Raw genomic sequence first — 22514 nt, 5'->3', positions numbered from 1 at the left:
GAAATTTGTCATGTCCTAAGATAACCCAGCTTTCAGGAATATGGTAGAAGTGGTATATATTTGCTTAGATCCACAAGGGTGTTATTTTTATGGATCAATTATTTCAGTGTTATTAATTTTGTAAAAGTAGCTCTTTTTAAAAAAAGATGTTCTTTAATATAGAGAACAATAACCATTAGAGTTAAATCCTACCCCTAGCAGAGCAAGGCCACATGATGAGGAAGAACAGGGATACTGGCACATACATCCTTTACAACAGGGCTGCTTGATCTTTCCAGAATTTGTTGTTCCTGTTTTCTCCAATAGTGGAGCAAATGGCTCCTTGACTCACTGGAAGCTCAATCTTGGCATTGGGAAGGTGCTCAGTCCCTTCATCCAGCAGATCTTGGTGTCTTGCTGTGCCATCCTGGGAATATGCTCTATGATCTGCACACTCCATGACCTATAATCTACAGGGAGGGCACTCTCCTGGGAGGTGGGGAAGGAGGTCCACCCAGATTTCAGTCCCTGCCCCAATGAATATTTAATTATTTATACAGAGTGTAACAGTTTCAATAGGAGAGACTGAGAGAGACCCACCATAGAATACGCAATGATTTTGTAGCTAAGGCACCTGGGAGGGCAGAGACGTATTCAAATCCGTGTTCCAAAGTGGGGATTCAAACTTGCGTCTCCCACATGAGTGCCCTAATCACTGAGTTACTGGATATAAGACCACCACCAGTATTACTTCTTTTGTGACTGGTGGCAAAAACCCTGTGAGTCGCTAGCCCAAAAAAATCAAAATGTTTCAATGTGATACTGTCAAAACAGTTTGTTTTGACAGTTCCATTTTTTTAATTTTGACTTAAACAATTCACCAGAATTGACATGAATATGCAAAATATTTCATTTGAGCTGAATCTGCATTGTTTGGCGGTAAAAAGTTCTCTCTGACAAATTTTGTCCAGCTCTAATGTAGAGCCAGCTCAGCACAGAAGGGCAGTGTCTTCCAGGATCTCAGGGACCAGGGGTCTGATCCAGTATGGCAAATCCTACATTCCTACCTAGTTATTACTATAGGCCTAGATCCTCAAAGATATTTAGGCACCTCACTCTGATTGATTTCAGTAGGAGCTAGCTGCCTAAATAGGCACTTAAATATCTGGAGCATCTATATTTTACAAGGTAATAACAGGAATCTGCCTAATATTAACAAAGCTCAGGAAAAAATATTTTGTTATGAGAAAACGTAGGGGCCAGAAAGTTAATATTGCAAAAAAGAGGAAACATCAAGACCTCTTAAGCATTACAGAATGGTATATTGGTGTGACAGAGTTGGTGAACCTTGAAAGGGTGTGTTCTCATTTGAATCCTAACTAAAGGACTTCAGTACAATCTGGTCTAATTTTTTAGAGAATTATATTTAATACATTTTTATTGGATTTGTCAGATTAGTTTATTCTTTCCTATAGCTAGAAGCATTTAATATGTTTGATATATTGAAGTTATCATTTGTATTTATTAATGTTTTAATTTCCGATAAATATAAGTACTTCATGTTGTGCTACATTTTATTTTGGGACATACACGTTATAAAATAAAAATAACCTACAGTTAAGGCTAAGTTTCTCCCCTTACAGGTGTGGGTTTATGAAACGGAGCAAAGTAGCTCTGATTTTACGTTTTTTTTTAAGGGACCTCCTTCATTTGAAATCCTGTCAGTTTCCAGATATGAGTGAAAATAGTGTCAGGTACTAACCCTGTTCCTCCTGTCAGTTTCCGTGGCTTTACAATAATATTTTTTTCTCTTTTAAAAGTTTGTTTCTCTTCATCAGGAGAAATTGACTGACTATGGACAAAGTTCTGTCAAATGTACAAAGGAACAAACCGACGGGGAAAAAAGAAGAAAAAGGTATATGTTTTCTCTAATGTCTTGAGGTAGAGCAATCCAGGGTTTTATGTATGAAGGGGACTGCGGAAGACTGTGTCACGGCCTAGCTAGGGTATCTCTGTTTTCTCGGCGGCCTTGTGGAAAGCCCCTGCTTGCTAAGTGGCCTGTCATTGTAGGACACGGCATGCCAGTTATAACTTGCTTTTAACTGGTTGAAACCAGTTTGTGTGGCCTTAGGCCAAAGGGCGGGCATAGCTTGTGGGAAGTCCCTTTTTGCATATGTATAAGTTGCTTTTCTATTGTGTATATATAGCTGCATGCTCCCGGTCCTGCCTTTGGACTCCAACCCAGGCCGAGCTGAGCTTCGGTGCTGGGTTCCCCGCCAAAGTGACAGCAACCCAGGGTCCCTGTTGCAAATGTGTCACTTTACCTTCATTAAAGCCAAATAACTCACAGTATGTGTGGGCCTCGTTCTTGCAGCGCATCCAAGCACGTTACATTTGGCGCAGCGAGCAGGGTGCTCTGGAAGACAATGCCGCTTTGGCCGAAGGTAGGGGAAGCAGGGGAGCCGCCGCTGTCCCTACAGCGCATACCCAGGTGGCCCCAGACGGAACGCTGGGGGCTGGTAGCGCGGGTTCTGGCAGGTGGACTGCCCCTGCAGAGTGGCCGGAATTCTGGCAGGTGGCCGGAGTGACTCCCGCACAGCTGACGGAGGCCTTACAGCGGGTGCGGGTGAACCGGTGTTCTGGGACGGAACGGTGAGCGATGGGGGAGCTCGGGTGGCTCTCCCTAACCGCCCTCCAGGCCCAGGATGAGGAGGTGCTCCGCTTACAGCGGGCCCTGGAAGACTATCGCCGAAGAGGGGGATTGTGAAAGCTGGCTGACCCCCCCCTAATAGATTACAAGCAGCCAGTAGGTGCGGGGGGGTGAGTGCTGCTCATGGACACAGCAGCCTGAACTTTTACACTACCTCTTTTCCTCTGTGTTTTTTTTTCCTTATCCCTGTCAGGCTGTTAATTGGCTCTCAGCTAGGCAGACCCGATATTTCGGTAACAGTTCCTGGTGACTCCAGACGGGACTCTCCTAGCTCAGACATTGAACTCCAGACGGCTGCGGCGAACTAGGAGCGGCGCCACTGGGGTGCTTAACCCCTCTTCCTCACTTCCCCGCAGCCTCTGGGGTTCGTGCTCCGATAAGGTGAACCCTAATAGAATAAGGAAATACTATCCAGTTTTGTTTTGTTTAACCGGTTACTGTTGTTTTTTTGCTTTGTATACATTTGGGCGTTAGAAGTGTGGGCGGAACTGAACCTCTCGTTCATAATTCCTCGGAGTGGAAGCCATGCCTGCGAGGAAGCTCTGAGGTCGAATTGAAATTCTTCTGTCCCGTCCCCTGTAGCGGTCAGTGTAATAAAGTGGGAAAACCTGGATTAAATTGTAATTCCCTCTGTTCTCTGTGTAATTCTCTTTTTGTTTAAGTGTCAGCAGACAGATGGGTGTGTCTTATGTTAAAAATTATGTTTTGTGTTTTATGTTTTGTCTTGTGGTGTCTGTCTTGTGGCCGGCATTGTTGTGTTTAGTGTTTCTACAGAATGATCTGGTTTGGAATCAGGCAAAAGGGTTGAATTGAATGAACTTCGCAAAGTGGGTGTGCTTGTCCTGGCTTGTTGCTCCAAAGTTCTCTAATAAGGTTATTTTTAGTAAAAGGATATATGTGGCATACATTAAACAGTAAGACTAATGTACTGTATAATGGCAATGTTTACGTGTTCGTTGTTAAAAAAAAGTGTATAAGTAAAAAGTAAAAGTTCCCTTTGTAGAATAAAAAGAAGCAAAGAAAAAAAAACAAAATAAGTTAATTGGAAAAAAAAATAATAGCGAGCAGGCTAAAAATAAGATACTGGCTCCACTCAAGGACACTGCTCACAGCTAAGACTTGGCTAATAACCAAGAAAAGGACAGGGGTGTGTGAATGTGCCGAAGCAGCTATGAGATCTGCAAAACACTGCCAGGCACTAATGAAATGTGTTAGGTTCCTTTCCTCACAGGTAACAAAGCGCTACCCAAAGACCCCTCCCCCTCGGGAGGATTCTCCTACTGATGATTAGCCTATTTCTCCTTCCAGCTCCACTGTGCCTTTTGGACAGTGGGGAAAAAAGGACAAGGTGAAGTGCTAGTAACCTCTCCCTTGTCCACTGACAGATCTACTGTGCCTTTGCATTGTTCTAGAAGCAGCAAAACCATTACAGGGTGATGTGCTAGTAACCTCTCCCTTGTAGGATGCTGAACCACAACTGTTTCGGGGAAGATAAAGGAACACTCACTCTACTGACATTGCCAAAGTCCAGGAATTCCTGACTAAAAAGGACATTAAATACTGACCCTGGTAAAAAAACAAAGAATTATACACTGGCAGGAAAAAATTTGTGGGACCCATGCTTGGGAATGTGGCATTAATTGGATTTTGGGGTTTATTCTACAGGCTGCGCCCTGTGTTCTGAATAAATCCTTCAGCATGTATTGCTCTCTCTAATTGAATTTTAAATAACAGGTGTATTATACTACACCAAGGACAGATGGTATTAAATATCACTGAGGCTGGGAAGGCATTGCAGTGGAATCTAGTATGTTTGGAAATTCAGGATTTCCTGAATGACCAGCTAATGGCCATTCAGAGCGATCTTAAGTATCAAACTTGGCCCACTGCCCTTACAGACACATCAGGAGTACCATCTGATCTGTGGTCATGAAAACATACTTGGACACTTTTTGAGTGGAAGTGTGGATATTCACAGTGCTCCTTCCAAGCATTTGGACCAGTTAGGGGGGTGTGGGCTCCCACATACCGAATCCTAATAGGTCCATGGGGAGGATGCATATGAAACTGAATTATTCACCAAGACATCTGGGAAATTAGATCACCTGGTATACCTAACTGATTTATAGTCGGTGCCCCAATCCCTTAGTTGTCAAACAAACAGGATTTCATTCTTTTGTTCGTGCACTCATTCCTGAGTAGGGGGGGGCTTGTACAGGCACTGGGAAAAAATGCTATTTTTATGTCAATTATTTTGGCTCAATTAAATAGGATTTACAGGCTATTAAGAATTTTGCTGCTGTTTGCTATGCTGTATTTTTTGATTACACCTTTAATTTTGAGAACCTTCTCCCAGCCCTTGGGTCATGGTCACTGGTGTCGCTCGAGAAAGCGAGGGGGGTGAATGTAGGGGACTGCGGAAGACTGTATCACGGCCTAGCAAGGGTATCTCCGCTTTCTCGGCGGCCTTGTGGAAAGCCCCTGCTTGCTAAGTGGCCAGTCATTGTAGGACACGGCATGCCAGTTATAATTTGCTTTTAACCGGTTGAAACCAGTTTGTATGGCCTTAGGCCAAAGGGCGGGCATAGCTTGTGGAAAGTCCCTTTTTGCATATGTATGAGTTGCTTTTCTATTGTGTATATATAGCTGTATGCTCCCGGTCCTGCCTTTGGACTCCGACCCAGGCCGAGCTGAGCTTCGGTGCTGCGTTCCCCGCCAAAGTGACAGCAACGCCTAGGGTCCCTGTTGCAAATGTGTCACTTTACCTTCATTAAAGCCAAATAACTCACAGTGTGTGTGGGCCTTGTTCTTGCAGAGCATCCAAGCACGTTACAATGTATATCCGTGATAGATCCGTTTTGAGATAGGAGAGTGATTTTTAAGTTGACGGTGTCCCTTTCTCTTAAACATTTAAAGTATGTCTACACTGCAGTTAAACCGCAGCTGGCCCATGGCCAGTGCTCACCCATTGGGGGCCCTAAGCAGGAAATATTTCCCCCACCCACCCTCATACACACACACAAGACATACTAATAACTAAGAGGGAAGGGCACCTTGACCTGCTCAGGGCCCTAAAAGCAATTGTTTAGACTGCTTATGCCTAGCACCAGCTCTACCAATGTCAGCTGACTCAAGCTCGTGGAGCTCAGGGTACAGGGCTGTAAAATTGGAGGTTCAGGCTATGGCTGGAGCCTGAGGTCTGGAACTCTGGGAGCGTCTGACAGCCCAGGCTGAAGCCCAGACCAAACGTCTACACCACAATTCTACAGCTCCACATCCCGAGTCAGCTGGCACGAGTGTTTAATTGCAGTGTAGACCTACCCTTATTGGCTAATCCTTTACCATCATGGATGTTATATATTGTGCCTTTCCATGGAAGGGAGGTAGAGTGTCCAGGAAACTGCACAGTGAACCTTGTAGTGTTTCTTTGAAAGTGTCTCCTCACCAGGGAAGGATATGTGCCTTTTTAGAAGAGGCAGGGAGCATAACCTTCCCAGCCCACAGAACCCAGGAATGGGAACATCGTGTCCCATGGAGGTCTGGCCTTTTCTGTGTGGTTTCTCTGGTCTCCCTCTTCTGGCTGACAGCATGAATCTTGTTGACAGGCACCCCATGGATGCAGAACCCTATCTCACCGAGGAGGGAGCAGGCGTAGAGCCTAACTTGATTCTACTTGAAATTCAAGAGATTATCCCCTACCTTTGGAAGGGAGAAGAGTGGCTAATCCTCTTCTTGCCCCCGGCGAGTTCCTGGAGCCTAGTTCCCACAGTACAGCTGCAGAGAGGCTTTCATAGGGCTGGAGGGAATAGGGCCAGATCTACCAGATCTGGGTCCCACTGCTTGTAAAAATGGCGGTGCTGATCTTGCGCAGAGAAATCACATCTCTGTATCTGTTGAATTAAGCCTTGCCAACCTGGCTCTGCGGCTACTTAATAATTTCAATCAAAACTGAAAATATTTTTTAAAAACTTCCCCAAAATTGTACTGCAAAATAACAAAAACAAACCCCTTAGAAATGCAAAATTGTAAAAATAGTATATTTATTTCTAACATATTTTTGGAAATCATTTAAAATAACAGGTCTTCAGAGAGTTTAACATATTTTACATATACCGTATCATAGAATTCTGTCATTTTATATTACAGTACAACCCAGCTGTACATACTCTTCCAATAAATATAATTTCCAGACCCCAGAAAAGCTGAAACTAAGAGTCATGTCCATTATTATTCATACCATATTTAAAAAAACAGAAAAAAATATTAACAGCAGTCAATGACCTTCATTTGTATTTGCAAAGCATAATACTCAAATGAGACTGCATTTACTGATAGAATGAATGGTAGGATGACCAGACAGCAAGTGTGAAACATCGGGACGGGGGTGAGGGATAATAGGAGCCTACATACAAAAAAGACTGTCCCTATGAAACTGGGACATCTTGTCACCCTAATGAATGGCCATGTACACATTCACAAATGATTCATGAGTATAGCATGTCATCAGGGTTATAAAGCATGTAAAATAGTGGCCACAAATATTAATGTTAGTAAGTCTTCTTCTGTGGAGCTGGGTTGTGGCATATAGGCACAGTCTGAGTAGAAGGCAGTACAGAACATCCTGCCCCAGGGATGCTCAGAAAGAGTTTGTGCCTCATGAGCAAAAGCCCCCGTCACAGATCCCTGCAAATATTACACCTGCCAGGAGCACAAAATAGTGACACAAATTTGTGCAGAAAGGTGCAGCAAACATGCAGCCATCCCTTTGTGACCCCATGGCCCCTTCTGGAATAAAACTCTGTGGCTAACCTATGGAGGGCCTGGTAAGCAACCACTTGGAAGGATGGTACAGCCTGAACTCACTCACCCTATGTTCTGGGAAGCAAAGTCCCACAGGGTCTGTCTACACAGCATTTTGGAGCGAGTGGGAATGAGCCTCCCAGTCCAGGTCAACAAACTCAGGTTTATAGGGCTCACACTCGCACTCTAAAATAGCAGTGTGAACGTCTCTTTGAAGTTGCAGCTCGGACACTGAAGCCCATACTCCTCACTAGCCTTCAGACCCCAAGCTCTTGCCTGAGCCACAGCTTCAAAGCGCTGTCTATCCAGCTAATTTTAGACCTTCAAAATGCTGTGTAGACATACCCATACAGGTGTGACCCCCTCCATTTAGTGACTTGCCTCTTGGTTCCTCCACGAGACATGCTATCCGGCAAAAGAGGATAGCCAGAGAAACAGCACTAAGAGGTCAAACTGACTTGGGATTTGGCCCCGCGAAAAGAAACTGGCTGCACCCATATAAAACAGTAAGAATAGATGTGCTGTCCCTTTGGACTGGGGTGTTCAGAAAGGCATTCAGCCATCTGGGGGCAGTGCAGCTCTGCTTTCCTTCTAACTATCTAGGCTGTGCCAAAAAGACAGTAGCCTGTAAAAGAACAGGAACCATGCTGTTATGAAGAAATGAATTCCATTCTTTCTTAGTTAACTGCTAACTTCTGAACTGAAGTCAGACCCTATTATTCAGAAATTCCACCCAACCACTATTTCACAGTAACACACATTCAGTAACAAATCATAGAACCAGGCGTTGGCTCACAGACAAAAGGAAATACAGATACAGACAAAATTAAGTCTATATGAAATACACAAATCATGGTGGAATAATTATTATTACCATTTATTAGTATGCTCAGTGCTGTAAAATACACAAAAAATGTAAACAAGCCCTGTTCCAAAGAGTTTACAGTCTAGGTGTGATGAAGATAAGGAAAACTCTTTAAAATATTTTATGACTATAAAATATACAGGGTCTGATTTAATGCCTAGTGAAATCCCTGAATCTTTCCATTAACTTCAATGAGCTTTGGATCAGGTTTATAAAGAGCAAAGTGAAATGAGATTATATGTCAGATTTTTGTCTAACCATTTCTAATAGGTAAAAATGGATGAGTTAATCTGTTCCTCCCCAGATCATCTTCCTTCCCTTTCAGTGATATGTTAAAATTTTACATTTGGCAGTTTCATTTTAGATCACACATACATGTCTATTTAAAGTCAACATACTTTATTAGGATTTTATACATTTATTGCAAACTGTGCTTATTGGTCAAAATGAAAGAAGATAATCATAGAGTTGTGTAAAGTATTCATGTATATATATATAAGTTCATTAGAGATGTGCATAAGACATGTTGGTACATGCCAACCCACACTTTGTATAGTGAATTTATGTGATGGGTTGAAAGTAAATGAATGTAATAAATGCACAGGCACACAAAGAGTCCAGTTCTGCCATTAGATGCATATATACAGCTTTCCTTGAAGTCAAGTATTTCCAAGAACAAAATATGGACCATAATAGTGGGCTTCATCATGTTTCCATTTAAGACAATGGGAATTTTGCTGGTGGTTTCTGTAGAAGCATCAACTCCTTTGTGTTTATAACTCTAACACCACATATCTAATCTATAACTGCCATTTATGGCCATTTCATTTCCTTAGGTCACTAGCATGGAACTCCGAGCTCTGCCACAGACTTCTCAGGGTATGTCACTTAGTCTCTCTGGGGCTCAGTTCCTCCTTAATAAAATGGGGATAATAGCACTTCCCAACCTCACCAAGTTGTTGTGAAGATAAATACATTAAAGATTGTGAGGCACTCAGGTTCAACTGTGATAGGGGGCACAAAGTGTCATATAAGTACTTCAGATAAAAAGATACATTAAAATCTCTCTATTAAATCTCTTTTAAGGTAGTGAGTGAAATCATTTATAAGTCAAAGTGAAGGCTTATAAGTATTGGTAGGCAAAATTTCCCATAAGTCCTTTAGGTTCAAGCCAATATTCACCAGCTGTAGACCTCATCCAAAGGCACACTGACAGTACCAGCAAAGTAAGTATTAATGCAACTCCAAGTAGAACTCCAAGGACAATCACCGCTGTTTTCCAGGCCAGATTTGTTTCAGAAGATGTTGGGATTGCTGTAAATGGAAAATATATTTGAGAAATACCAGCCTGAAATGTCAAAATGTGAAGCCTTTAGAAAGCTCGGTGCATTAAATAACAGCTGCATTCAATGTCTGACATCAGACACTTTGAAACTGAGCCGATGTTAAATACTACTGTGTTCATGCCCATCTCTTGGGGCCAGACTGTGGCAGCCCTAGCACAGGTATGCCGGCTGACATAGCCTGCAAGAAGCTTCCCCACCTTAAATGGCTGCACAATAGCAGTCACTGTGCTGTATGAAGTGTAAGAACTGCTTACTTCCACGCCTCCTGGGGAGCCAGGTGCCAAGAAGGGAATACAGAGGTGGAAGGGTCCTGGCCCTGTGCCAACCCAGAGCAGAGTCAGTGTACCAGGGGGAGCAATAAGCTGCATCCAAAGTGTTGGAGCAGATTGCATGCTGTGTGCACACAGGATTATGCCTGATGTCATCGATGCCTCTCTGTACAGCTCCCTCCCCAGAGCTGTGACAGAAATGACCTGATCCAGCCCTTATACTGAATGCAAGATATGCACATGCTGTCCAACATTCAGTGTAGTCAATAGGAGTCTTTTCATTGATTTTAAGGGAGCTACATCAGGTCCACAGAGGCAAATTCAGAGATGAGTCTAAGTGAGCTGAAAGAAAGTCTAAGTTAATGTAACCTGTCTCTTCTTTCAGATTCTTCAAAGTGTACCTTACACCAACGTAGGGTCCAGCTGTGCAGTACTTATGTGAGTAGTTTTGTTCCCTCCAGAGAACTACTCTTGTAAGTACGTACTTACCAGGCTAAGGAAGGATTGTGGGACCTATATGCTTTATACTGCAGCATTTCATTTTTAAGTACTAGAAAAAGAGAGCAGCGGTTGGAAAGCAGCTCAGGGGGTCACATCACAGACCAAGTATGGAGACTCTTCATGCCCCCTTCCACCCAAAGCCAACCATCTGTAGCACCAAAGTTGGCATGCACTGCAACAAGGAGATCTATATAGTTTCCTTCCTTCCATGTAAAGAGAGCCAGGATTTGCCCCATAGATCTTTAAATATAAGAATGTACCCCAGAATATTCTACTTTCACACTGCTGAGGAGAGGTATAACGTGTGTTTAAAATAGAACAATAATCTACATTCCAGAGGGAATGTGCTGATGAAGAGGGGGGAGGTAGGGGGCCCAGGCTCATCCCCCGCTTAGCTCTGAGCAAAGCCCCACCCATGGCCTCCCCTCCTGGCCACGCCTGAGGCAGCAGTGTGCAGCAGCCACACGACCAGAGACCTTTGGCCCACACAGGAAGTAATGGGCTGGGGCACCCACATCCCTGCCCCCTGCTGGAGTCCTGGCTCTGCAGGCTGGGAGGAGAGGCATGGCACTTCCCTGAGCCCCCCGCCTTGGCTGAAACAGCAGCACGGGGGGGGGGGGGGGTGGCATGCAGCCCAGATGCTGGGGCCTTCCACAGGGAGCAGGAGCACTAGGGGCCCGCAGGACTGCCCTGCCTTGGCACCAGGGCCTGAGGTTGGCATGTCCCAGCACTTCCTTCCCTGGGTGCAGCCCTGAAAACCTGCCTGCAACTGGCTCTGCCCTCTGTCATTCTGAGCCATGCCCACAGGGCACCTTGCACACCACCATCCTCATTCCCCCACTGAAGAGGGGTCCTTTCCCTAGGCTCCCTCCTTAGGAAAATTCTGGTTGTGCCCCTGTGCTGATGTGAATGTTATTTGAAAAGTTAGCATAAAAATATGTACCTTGTAGAAGGAAAGAATTATTTTTAACAATTTCTGTGCAGTGCATGAGATTAGATGCTTTCAGGTCCCTATGTCATAACTAATAAGATGTTTTAGTAACACTTACATTGTACAGTTACTTCAGTTTCATTACCAAACACATTCTTTACTATTTTACTTAAATTTGCTTGAAGAGTATTTGCATCAATGTACTGTTGTTCTTGTAGTAGAGAAACAAAATAGGCGATCACACTCCCAGGTCTAAATCCAACCACTATGATATCAAAGCTGTCATCTCTCAGGCTGATTCGCATTTGTTTAACAACCTGGAAAAATGTAAACCAACATTTGTTCCAAAATGTCAGAGGCAGAGCAAGAATTATCAGTAAATTTATTTTTTGTACACATCACCCTTTTAAGGCAAGACTTTTAGAATAAGAAATAATTGAATACATTTTTTTTCTATAGCACAAAATATTTATTCAAGAAAGGTTCTCTTGGTGATGTACAGTGCATGAGTTAAAGTATGAAATCAGAACTCGATTTTTGGAGTAGCAATCTACAGTTAACTATCAGCTGGGAATTTGTATACACTCAGTACCCTTCTTCACATTCTACCACATGTATATTGGAACACAGCAGCACCTTACTGCTATATTTACAAAGCACATATAAGATTTCTAAGGTTACTTTTAGGGTCCCTTCAGCCTTATTAGCTTGCACACCTTGACCTCAAGTGTGCTCATCCAATACGTACACATCCAATGGTAGAAGCTGGAAATAGGCGTTTAAAATGGATATGATAGTGCTACTAGTCTAGACAAATAGCATGTATAACTTGTAGAGCATTATTCACTTTGTGTCGTCGTCACATAATCAAGAGCCGGACATTTCAGAATGACTGGGCAAAGGAGAGACAGGAGGAAAGATTCTTCTCAGAACCACTCCAGTATAAATCAAGCATAACCTCCATTGGTCATAACCTTTATTGGAGTGACTCCAGATTTACACTGGTGTACATCAAAATGCAGTTTGGCCCAGTATTTCCTACCAAATAGAGGAAAAGTACTGGTAGTTCCCTTCCTTCTAGGTAGGCCTGGTCAAAAATTGCAGTCAAAACTCTTAATTAAAGAAAATATTTCACAAAGTATCTGCTTTCCATGGAGAATTTTGATTTTTTTTGTCGAAAAAACAAAGGCCTAAACAACAAAAAATTTGGATTAGGAAACGCTGTCATAGTGCTAGCTGGGAGTTGCCTCATGTTTCCATTCTCCTTTTTGGGCCAGCCTCCTCCACTGGACTACATGTTCCATGATGCACCATGGCCAGGGACTCCCCTAACACATTTCTTCCCAGCTCCAAGACCATCATGGGAGATGTAGTCCAATCAAAGAACCCAGCCTATAGAGGAGAATGGGAGCATGGGGAACTTGACTATACTTCCTATGAGGCACCATGACAGCATTTCCAACCCAAAATATTTCACATTTTTGATAAAATTGTCCACAGAAATAGAAAACATTTTGTGACTTCAGAGGAGGGTCTTTCCCCAGCTCCGTCACTGTCTAATAATAATGATAATAATCCTTATTGCCTTGAGCAAATCATACAAGGCCTGATCCAAAGTTCATTGAAATCGGTAGAAAGACTCCCACTGTATTTAGTGAACTTTGGATCATGCCCTTTAAAAAGTCAGTTTAGCCCTCTATAAAATGGGGGTGCTGATAACAACGCTGTATTAACGTTCAGCTGATATGGTAAGAAGGAATTAGTTACTGCTTGTAAAATACTTGGAAATTCTTGGGTGAAAGCTACAGAAGAAACGCTAAGAATTCTTTTCTTTATTATTCAAATCAATGACAGTCTATCCCAACCTTGCAATATTTTCACTCTTCCAGCTGGCTCTGGTCTGCAAATCTTTTTGACAAGTGAATAAATTATCATTAGTTTTTACATTATCATCATGGCGAGGTAGAGTAGATTTTTTTACCTGCCTAGCATCTTTTTCATGACAATTTTGCTAAGCTGTTCTATGTTATGTAACGTTTCTGAACTCCCCTCCTCCCTTCTGTATTCCATCAGCACTCTCTCCAGTGCCTCAGCTGTCAGTGTAAGGCATTGGCCATGAGTTACAGCATTCTACCGGAATTAGTCAAAGCCCTACATCTTACAAATATTTTTTGCAGCATGACTTTAGAACACTATAATAGCTACTCCTATAGACATTTATCTAACAGGAATGAAAGAAAACAGAAGGGATGAGGAATTCCCCTCCTTTTTATTTAAAACTTTTTAAAGTTCCCATTATTAAATGTGGTACATCTGAGAACTGAGCAGGTAGCCAAAAGCTCCTTCTCTGCCCTGATGATTCTTTTTAGGATCATGCTTTATGTATTATTTTCACTGTACAAGGAGGGGTCATTTTTTTCTGCTTAATCACATCAAAATTTTCAGTGAGATACCAACCTCTGTGACTGACTCTGGGGCTCATAACAATATTATTAGTGCATTTCCAGATGACAAAGGAGGACAATTTACAAAATGATAATCCATTACGAAGTCAAACTTACGTCTGTTGTGATGCTTTGGGACAAATTCTGATACCTTTGGCTTTCAGAGTTATAAAGTTCAGGACCAAACACCAAGTTTTTGAACAAAATTTCACAAGCAAAAGCTTGTTTACCTGTGGGAGGAAAAAGAGGTAATAGACTCAAAGAATCTCTGACCTTCAATCCATCACTTGTGTCTTCTTGTTAGACTTTCCTATCTCATGTTATTAATTTATTATATTAATTTTATTTAAAAAGTAAATTAATTAAATAAAAACAAAGGAACTCATCAAGTCTGTTCATAGAATAGATTTCCTAGTGTAATCCTCATCCCTCCCAAAACTTGTCCCACATCACAGTGACTGCTTATCATCCCTTGCTATCTTCTGTGACCATTTACAGTGCTCCCACTGAACTCAATGGCAACACTTCCTTTGATTTTAGTGGGCACAAGATCAGGCTGTTAGTTCTGGATCCTTCAAGATGCGCTCCATGCTAGGTGCTGAATACCCTCAACTCCCAGGAAGTAAATGGATGATCCCTACCCAAGAAGAAGACACGTTAGAAGCAATTGTGTTATTTAAAAATAAAGACTGAGGCTGAAACTGAAGCTTTGGTGGAAGGAGCATTCACAATTACAGGCCAAAGAAATGTGAACTTCGGATGCTAGTTGAACTCACATACCAAAGTAGGGCATAAACTGTATATCAAAAACACTTGCTCCCATGTGGGATGTTACCCAGAAAACTGAAATGAATTAGGAATGCTTAAAACTTACTTGAGCATATCCGATTTTTGGAATCAAGACAGTCATTATTTTGTGTTGAGCAAAGGTTAGCGCTGCTGAAGCAGAGAACAGGATCTGTAAAGTAAACAGCAAAAGCAAGTTAAGTGACACACTTAGATACAGAAAGGAAATTCACGCCTGTGTAAAGGGCCATTGTAAGCTGCATATAACCCATAAACACTCTGAGGCTTTAAGTAGGACAGAAATGGTATATATAAGCCTTGTGTGGCCCTTTGTCCAGGTGTGAATTCCACCCAGTGGGAGAGATTATGGGAATTTCCAATGGAATTATAAAAGCAGCAAAAAGTACTGTAGCATCTTATAGACTAACAGATGTATTGGAGCATGAGCTTTCATGGGTGAATAGCCACTTCATCGGATGCATGCCAATGGAATTATATGTCTGTATTGCAGCTAGCACACTTTCAGCTGTGATCACCCTAGGTATGGAAGAAGGCCTGTATAAAAAGGTTCTGTTTTTCATACAAAAATGACAGAGCTGAGGAACAAAATCCTCAGTCCAGCCTGTTGTAGCCGGCATGGAGTTATTCCCATTGATGCTACCACAATGTATGGGGAAGGCAGCGGATGCTCTCATGCTATTTCTTGGGAGTATCATGTCACCAATACCAGAGAATATATGGAATGAGAGATCCATTCTTTCTGGTGCATGAAAAGATGCAGCTGGATCACCTAGGGCTGGATCTCTCCATCTCATGGTAAGACCCACACCAGAGAGCTAATAGGGGAGGTAAGCTTCACAAGGTTCCCCCCACAAAGTTCCACCCAAATTTTTCCACTGGGCCGGTGGAGTGAGCCATGAGTCCTGATCTTAGGCTCTGCAGAGCTCATGGAATTCATGCATGTCCTAGAGGATCAGTGGGAAGTCAGGGCTAGCCATATGGAGGCCCTGTTGGCCTGGGGAACTGACGTTCCAATGGAGCAGTGCTGCCAGGGCTTCTGCAACTAGCAGCAGTCCCCAGCAACCCTACCCATATCTCATTAAAGAGTTCCTTGGTGCAAAGGAGGTTCTGCAGGAAAGTTACTACTGCGCGAGGACTTTTCTGGGGACTCTGGGGGCCAGAGTGAGTGCCATTATATGTCTCTCTTCATCCATTCCCACTCAGTGCAGAGCTGCCCAGTCCCCTCCCCCAGCCCACCTAGTCTTCACCAAGTGGAGATCCCAGCCTTACACAGAACCCACCATGGGATCCTAGGTAGACTGGGGAAGGTGCCATGGATGTGTCTGAGCTCATCACTTCTACATGGGAAGAAGAAGATGTGGGACGGGAGAACCCTGTCAGTGCACAGATCTGTGGGACGTGATCTTCCCCTCAGTGTGGAGAAAACTTTCAGCCCCACATCCTATGCCCCTATCATACATATTAATAGCTTTGAGAATTCAATGATCTCCAGGTAGACCATTTAGTATGAAGCTTTTATGTGTAGAGAGTACAAAACAACGTTTTTGGTGAAATAAGTGTGGCCTGGGAGAATTTATTCACGATTTTTCAGCAACATATTGCAAAATAATGTTTTCCTCAGCACAAGTAAGCCAATATTCGTTTACCTTTACATTGTCTTCCAGGATTTGTCGGATTCTCATCTTTTATTCCTGGATTACAGTTACATTCATAACTTCCTACAGTGTTGTTGCATGTGGCCAAGCGTGAACATGATGATGCATTAGTAGCACATTCATTTATGTCTATAAGTTAAGAGAAGATCATGTTTATAAACTGAGATCACATTTTCCCCCTTCTACTGTATAAAGTCAGATGGACACAATAATACACACGAGACTGAACATTAATTTTTCACACTTGAAAAATGGAAGATTTAAGCAAACAGCTTCAGTTAATACAGATGTAAATGTAATCAGTTTGTTTTTACACATAAACTTGCATTGGTCTAATCAAGATCAGATTCATATCAGTGCACATCTCCAAAAGGGTATCATAGCCTTTCCTTCTTACCTTGGCAATCTCTCCCTGGTACACGGGGACTGTTGTCATAGAATCCATCTTTACACTTACAGGAATAAGTTGCCTCTTCACGGATGCATGAGGCATGTTCAGAACAGACTTTTGATACTGTTTCACAGATGTTTCCTGCTGTAATAAAGTAAATATTTGCCATATTAAATGCCTCTTGGAAAAAATGAAAAAATGTGTGATTCGTTGTTCGCTCTTGGGGCTAAGAGGGACCAGTCGTACACCCAGGCTTTCCCAATCTTTCTGAATCAGTCTTTCATGTTTCAAAATTGTAAGTAGTAGCCAGGCAAGGCGGATTAGCCTTATGTTTGTTTTCTCAACTTGTGAATGTGTCTTTTTGCTGGAAGGATTTTTACCTCTGTTTGCTATAACTTTGAATCTAAGGCTAGGGGGGGAGTCCTTCTGGTCTATATGAATCTGAATACCCTGTAAAGCATTTTCCACCCTGATCTTACAGAGAAAATTTTTACCTTTTCTTTCTTGAATTAAAAGCTTTCTTTTTAAGAACCTAATTGATTTTTCCTTGTTTTAAAATCCAAGGAATTGAGTCTGAACTCACCAGGGACTGGTGGGGGGAAAGGAGGGGAGATGGTTAATTCCTCCTTGTTTTAAGATCCAAGGAGTTTGGATCAGTGTGAAGCCTCTCAAGGCAACCCAGGGAGGGGAAAGTCTGGGGGGAAAAGGAGGGGATGGTTAATTTCTCCTTGTTTTAAGACCCAAGGGGTTTGGGTCTGGGTTCCCCAGGGAAGGTTTTGGGGGAACAGAAAATGTGCCAGACACTAAATTCTGGCTGGTGGCAGCGTACCAGATTTAAGCTAGTAATTAAGCTTAAAAGTGTTCATGCAGGTCCCCACTTTTTGTACCCTAAAGTTCAAAGTCGGGGAAAAGCCTTGACAATCTGAAATAAGGAATAACTCTCCTTGTGTATTGGGTCCTAAATTCAGAAATCCCACTATAGTAGTTTTTACAGGTAAGTCACCGTCATTGGTAAACACAGTAATCGCAGAGTATACCAGAAAAAGATTTCTGTGAGCACTGGGCCATACCTTCTACAAAAGTGCTGTTGAAGTCCACTCGCCCCAGAGCGCTTTTGTTCAGGGCTTTTATTAAAGCATCGAAGACCGTTGTTCGTGTTAAGTTTTGTTGCACAGGCATCACCATGTGGAAGAGCACAGTCACGCTGCCATTGCTAAGACTGTCAATTACTATACGCAATTTCCTCATGTCAAATAAGTTTTTGAACTCGCCTGTCAATTTTCCCCCTATCTGTAAAATGAAAAGTAACAATCAATCTGATTTTCTTTCACCTTCATAAATTCTTAAACCAACTTTTTCTGATTTCATAACCTTTCATAACAGTCACCGATAAAAGAATAACCCGCATATAGGAATCAGTTCTGTTTCCCAAACCATTTTATAGACCTTTCAGTTTTAAATGTAACTGTTTGACGAACTGCCAATAAAGGAGTAAAATAAGCCAAATAATGTAAAACATTCCTTATTCATTTACCTGTGGTGGTATTTAAAACTCTAAAAATAAAACAAAATTCCCCGTCCTGGGGGAAAGGGGCAAGAGGAACAGAAAAAACAGCGTTTCACCATGTGATTCCCATTTTAGCCTTATCCACACAAGTGAATGGAACCATTTTTAATTAAACTGATAGGACATCTCCACTGTAAGCACCAGTGCTGCAGTGGGGCCACATTAGCCACGATAATCTAGGTGTAGGTCTGTTGCAGTTTTGTGCTGCATTCACCCAGCAGGGTACTGCACCATGACAGTCAAAGCCACCCTGCAGGAGTCAGGATCCAAAATCCAGGAAAGGGCAAGTTGCTGCAGGATGGAGGGGCAGCCACTGTTTACAGCAGGATCCCTCCCATTACTGTTGACTCCATCAGAATTAATTTACATGCTTTCTCCTTCCACCCCATGCAACCCATCTCTGAGGGGGGTTCCAGACACAGCAGCCAACAGGGAAGCTCTTAGTAGCATGGTTCTTGCAGAAGCTGTGTTACCAAAGGATCAGACTGAGATGGAAGCTAGTGGGAAAACATGGGGCCTCTTCCCAGATGGCCCTGGCCTTCCGAGATCCCAGAGTTTAGGTGGCTCTCAGGGGTCTGTTGGTTTGGGAGGCCTAACCCTCTGCTACTTCACCAGTGCAGAAAATCCCCTTGACGCTCCTCCAGAAGAATGTGACAAACTGTCCTCTAGGCAGTAGTAAGCAGTGTAGGGAATGATAAAGCTCATAGATATTTTGAAGCAATGAGTGGTACCTCGTCAGTGAAATTCTTTTCGAAGTCTTTAAATGCTGCACTTGATTTGTTTCTGTACTGAGGGTTGAACACTTTATCTATCAACCTGGTTTGTCCTTTGAAGTTTTTGGATGCTGTAAAGAAATAGAACATATTAAACATTATCCCTGAAGGATTAACCTACTGACATTGAGGCACTGGGTTTACTAGACTGAGCAAATAATAATCTTGGACCGCCACAATCAGCCTAACCTCTGGGACACTTTGGAAGGCACAAAGCAGTGGTCCCCAACGTGGTGCTGCGGGCACCATGGCACCCGCTGGGGCATTTATGTGCACTCGCCTAGTGCCCAGCAGGGGAGAGAAGCCGGGGCCCCTGCAGGCTGCGGGCGCCGGTGTTCTCTGTCCCCAGCAGGCACCAAGCCACAGCTTCTCTCCGGCTTTGAAGCCGGAGAGAAGCCGTAGCCCTGCGCCTGCCGGGGACAGAGAACTCCAGGGCTGCAGATGCCAGTGCTCTCGGTCCCTGGCAGGTGCGAGGCTGTGGCTTAAGACAGAGAGAAGCTGGGGCCCCACGCCTGCCAGGGACAGAGAACTCTGGGGCTGCAGGCTTCATTCTATGTTAAAGTAAGAATAATAAATATATTTGGACCAGCAGTTCAACAATGTTTCACTTTTTAAAAATAAATAAGATGAAAACTGTTTATGATATTTATTTTGTAAAAACTCCTTAATTTTTCTTACAGGCAGATAAAAAAGAGCAAATTCACATGGTAAAGTGAAAGAGTAATTGCCGAATAATTTAATTAATACTGTTTACATGTAAAATTACCCTTATAATCTTATGGATTCATATATTATGTAATATTAAATATGATTTTTTTGTATTATTTAATGTACAAATACAAAATAAGCCTTGAAAAAGTGTTGGCACCCGCCACACTCTTCTGAAAACATGAATGTGCTACTGGCCACAAAAAGACTGGGGACCACTGGCACAAAGGGTTTATAAAAATCATTACTTATCCAGTCAATTTTAATTTTTAACATTTAGCTGGAATGAGACAACTTATTCTATCAGACAGTATTAGAATCTGACTGTGCAAAAGCCTTGGGTCCGATTCCTTTATCCTTCTCCATGTGGAACTCCCCTGAGAATAGTGGGGGGTTCAATTTGTAGAAGGCATGCAGGATTGGGCCCATTGTTGCATTAAAACGAAGGAGCAGTGCTTCTAGGTGAAGGTAGAGAATGTAAGCAATGTATATTTTGTCCTGTTATTTGATGTCCTTTTTGATATCGAGTCTCTAAATCCAAACTAGAGTATCATCAGGCTTAAACTGAAAGACACAAAGGCAGTATATTCATATCTGAGAAGTCTGAATCTCCTGTCCAGCACATCATTATACATTAAGAGTAATCCCTTCAAAATCAATAGAATTGCACTGGTGTAAAACTGGAATAAGTGAGAAGAGAACCAGCCCCAGGAATTCATGCACATTACTGAAATTACACTACCATATTTTCATTCATTTAAAGCCCCAGTTTGCCATTTCCTTAGAAGAGAGAGAGCCACAGCTTGTTCTGTACAGGCTTGTGCAGCTACATCAGCCTTGTAGGAACTGATTTTCAGAAGTATAGTGCACCTGCGATTTCATCTGAAGTCAGTACGTTCTTGGCACCTCTAAGGACTTGTCTGCATGAGATGTTAGCATGCAGCAAGCCAGGGTGTGAATCTACAGCTTGCCGGGCAGTAACATCCCACATGGACACTGGTACAGCAGCACTCTAAAAGTTGTGTAATGCATTTTGACGTACTTTCATTTCAAACAGCAGTACCTCAAAGCCCATTACAGCACATTCAGTGTGCAATAGCAGTGCCCACTTGGGATGTTACTGTGCAGCAATCTAGTGTGCTGCAGATTCACAGCCTGGCTTGCTGCCCACTAATATTTTGTGTAGACAAGCTCTAAGAGTCAGACCCACAGTTACTTGCCTTGTCCCTGGAATTACACATAAGGAATGATGTATTGTAATTCATATGAAAAGTCTTACGACAATGATACACTAGAGTATTATGATGATCATAGAATATCAGAGTTGGAAGGGACCTCAGGAGGTCATCTAGTCCAACCCCCTGCTCCAATCCTCTGACAGATTTTGGCCCCAAAACCCTAAATGGCTCCCTTAAGGATTGAACTCACACCCCTAGGTTTAGCTGGCCAATTCACAAACCACTGAGCTATCCCTCCCCTCAGCTGAACAGAATATAAATATATAAGAATGAAAAACTGTTACACAATGCTACTTGTGTGTCTAAGGTTATAGAAATTTTTAGAAATAGTATGTGACCCTATAATTAATACTATTTCATCATTCCTAGGCATAAAATTAATAATAATAATAATAATAAATAATAATAATAATAAAAACATTGGGGCACAGTTAAGATGGCTCATGCAACATTAACTTTGGCATTACCTTACTTCTGAGTGTTAAATTTGTAACAAATACTCAATGTATTTTTTGTACAGAATTCTTTATTTAAGGGCCATGACTGCAAAATTATACAGAATAACTCTGCTTACGCAAGTAGTCCTCTTGAAGTCAATGGGATGAGGCACATAAATAAGAACTATTCACATGAGTAAAGGTTACAGAAGTAGACTCTAATCCAAATGTGGGCAAACTATGGCCTGGGGGCTGCATCCGGCCCGTCAGACATTTTAATCCAGCCCTCAAGCTCCAGCCAGGGAGTGGGGTCTGGGGCTTGCCCCACTCCAGCTGGGGAGTGGAATCAGAGGTTTGCCCCACTCTGCGCATGCTGGGGCTCCGCGCAGCTCCTGGAAGCAGCAGCACGTCCTCCCTCCGCCTCCTACGCTCTAGGGGCAGCCAGAGGGCTCCACACACTACCCCTGCAGCTCCCTCTGGCTGACATCCATGGCCAATGGGAGTTGCAGGGGCAGCACCTGCAGACGGGACAGCGTGCAGAGCTGCCTGGCTGCACCTCCGCATAGGAGCCGGAGAGAGGACATGCCGCTGCTTCCAGGAGCTGCTTGAGGTAAGTGTCACCTGGAGCCTGCACCCCTGACCCCCTCCTGTGCCCCAACTCCCTGCCCCAGCTCTGATCCCCCTCCCACCCTCCAAACTCCTCAGTACCAGCCCGGAGCACCCTTCTGCATCCCCAACCCCTCATCCCCAGCTCCACCACAGAACCTGTACCCCCAGCCAAAGCCCTTAGCCCCTCCTGCACCCCAACCCCCAATTTTGTGAGCACTCATGGCCCACCATACAATTTCCATACCCAGATGAGGCCCTTAGGCCAAAAAGTTTGCCCACCCATTCTCTAATCATATCTAAAAAAAGATATCTTATGCGTTATTAATAAAAATGATTAGATTATCAAGGAAATACCTGTCTGAACCGTCATTGAAGTACTGGTCTTCTCACCACAGTTTAAAACCTCCACAGATATTATGTATTCCTGGCCAGGAAGCAAATGTTCATATGCTATGCTTGTTTTATATGTAGTGTTTTTTTTCAC

At 43.0% G+C, this 22514-nt stretch overlaps 1 protein-coding gene across 1 annotated transcript; it reads right to left on the bottom strand.

The window, feature by feature from the left end:
* Positions 1–9477: 9477 nt before the first annotated feature.
* Positions 9478–17946, bottom strand: LOC127043269 (adhesion G protein-coupled receptor E5-like). Its single transcript, XM_050937235.1, has 7 exons — positions 17769–17946; positions 16705–16842; positions 16299–16436; positions 14720–14803; positions 13963–14075; positions 11520–11718; positions 9478–9668 (listed from the first exon to the last, which is right to left on the bottom strand). Exons 1-7 carry the CDS (start codon positions 17944–17946, stop codon positions 9478–9480), a joined length of 1041 nt encoding a protein of 346 aa, XP_050793192.1.
* Positions 17947–22514: the final 4568 nt, after the last annotated feature.

Source organism: Gopherus flavomarginatus, chromosome 1 (genome assembly GCF_025201925.1).
Source record: "Gopherus flavomarginatus isolate rGopFla2 chromosome 1, rGopFla2.mat.asm, whole genome shotgun sequence".
NCBI classification, from domain to species: domain Eukaryota; kingdom Metazoa; phylum Chordata; order Testudines; family Testudinidae; genus Gopherus; species Gopherus flavomarginatus.
The sequence above is the reverse complement of the archived record's forward strand: the minus strand, read 5'-3'. Positions and strand labels throughout refer to the sequence as shown.

Bases quoted from the DNA above. Each gene is read 5' to 3' on its own strand.
- LOC127043269 (XM_050937235.1), bottom strand. From the start codon at position 17,946: ATGAGGAAATTGCGTATAGTAATTGACAGTCTTAGCAATGGCAGCGTG. The intron at 16,437-16,704 runs GTAAGAAGGAAA...CTTAACTTATAG, and splicing joins ACCAGGGAGAGATTGCCAAG to ACATAAATGAATGTGCTACT. The intron at 9,669-11,519 runs GTAAGTGTTACT...TTCCATTTACAG, and splicing joins AACTGAAGTAACTGTACAAT to CAATCCCAACATCTTCTGAA.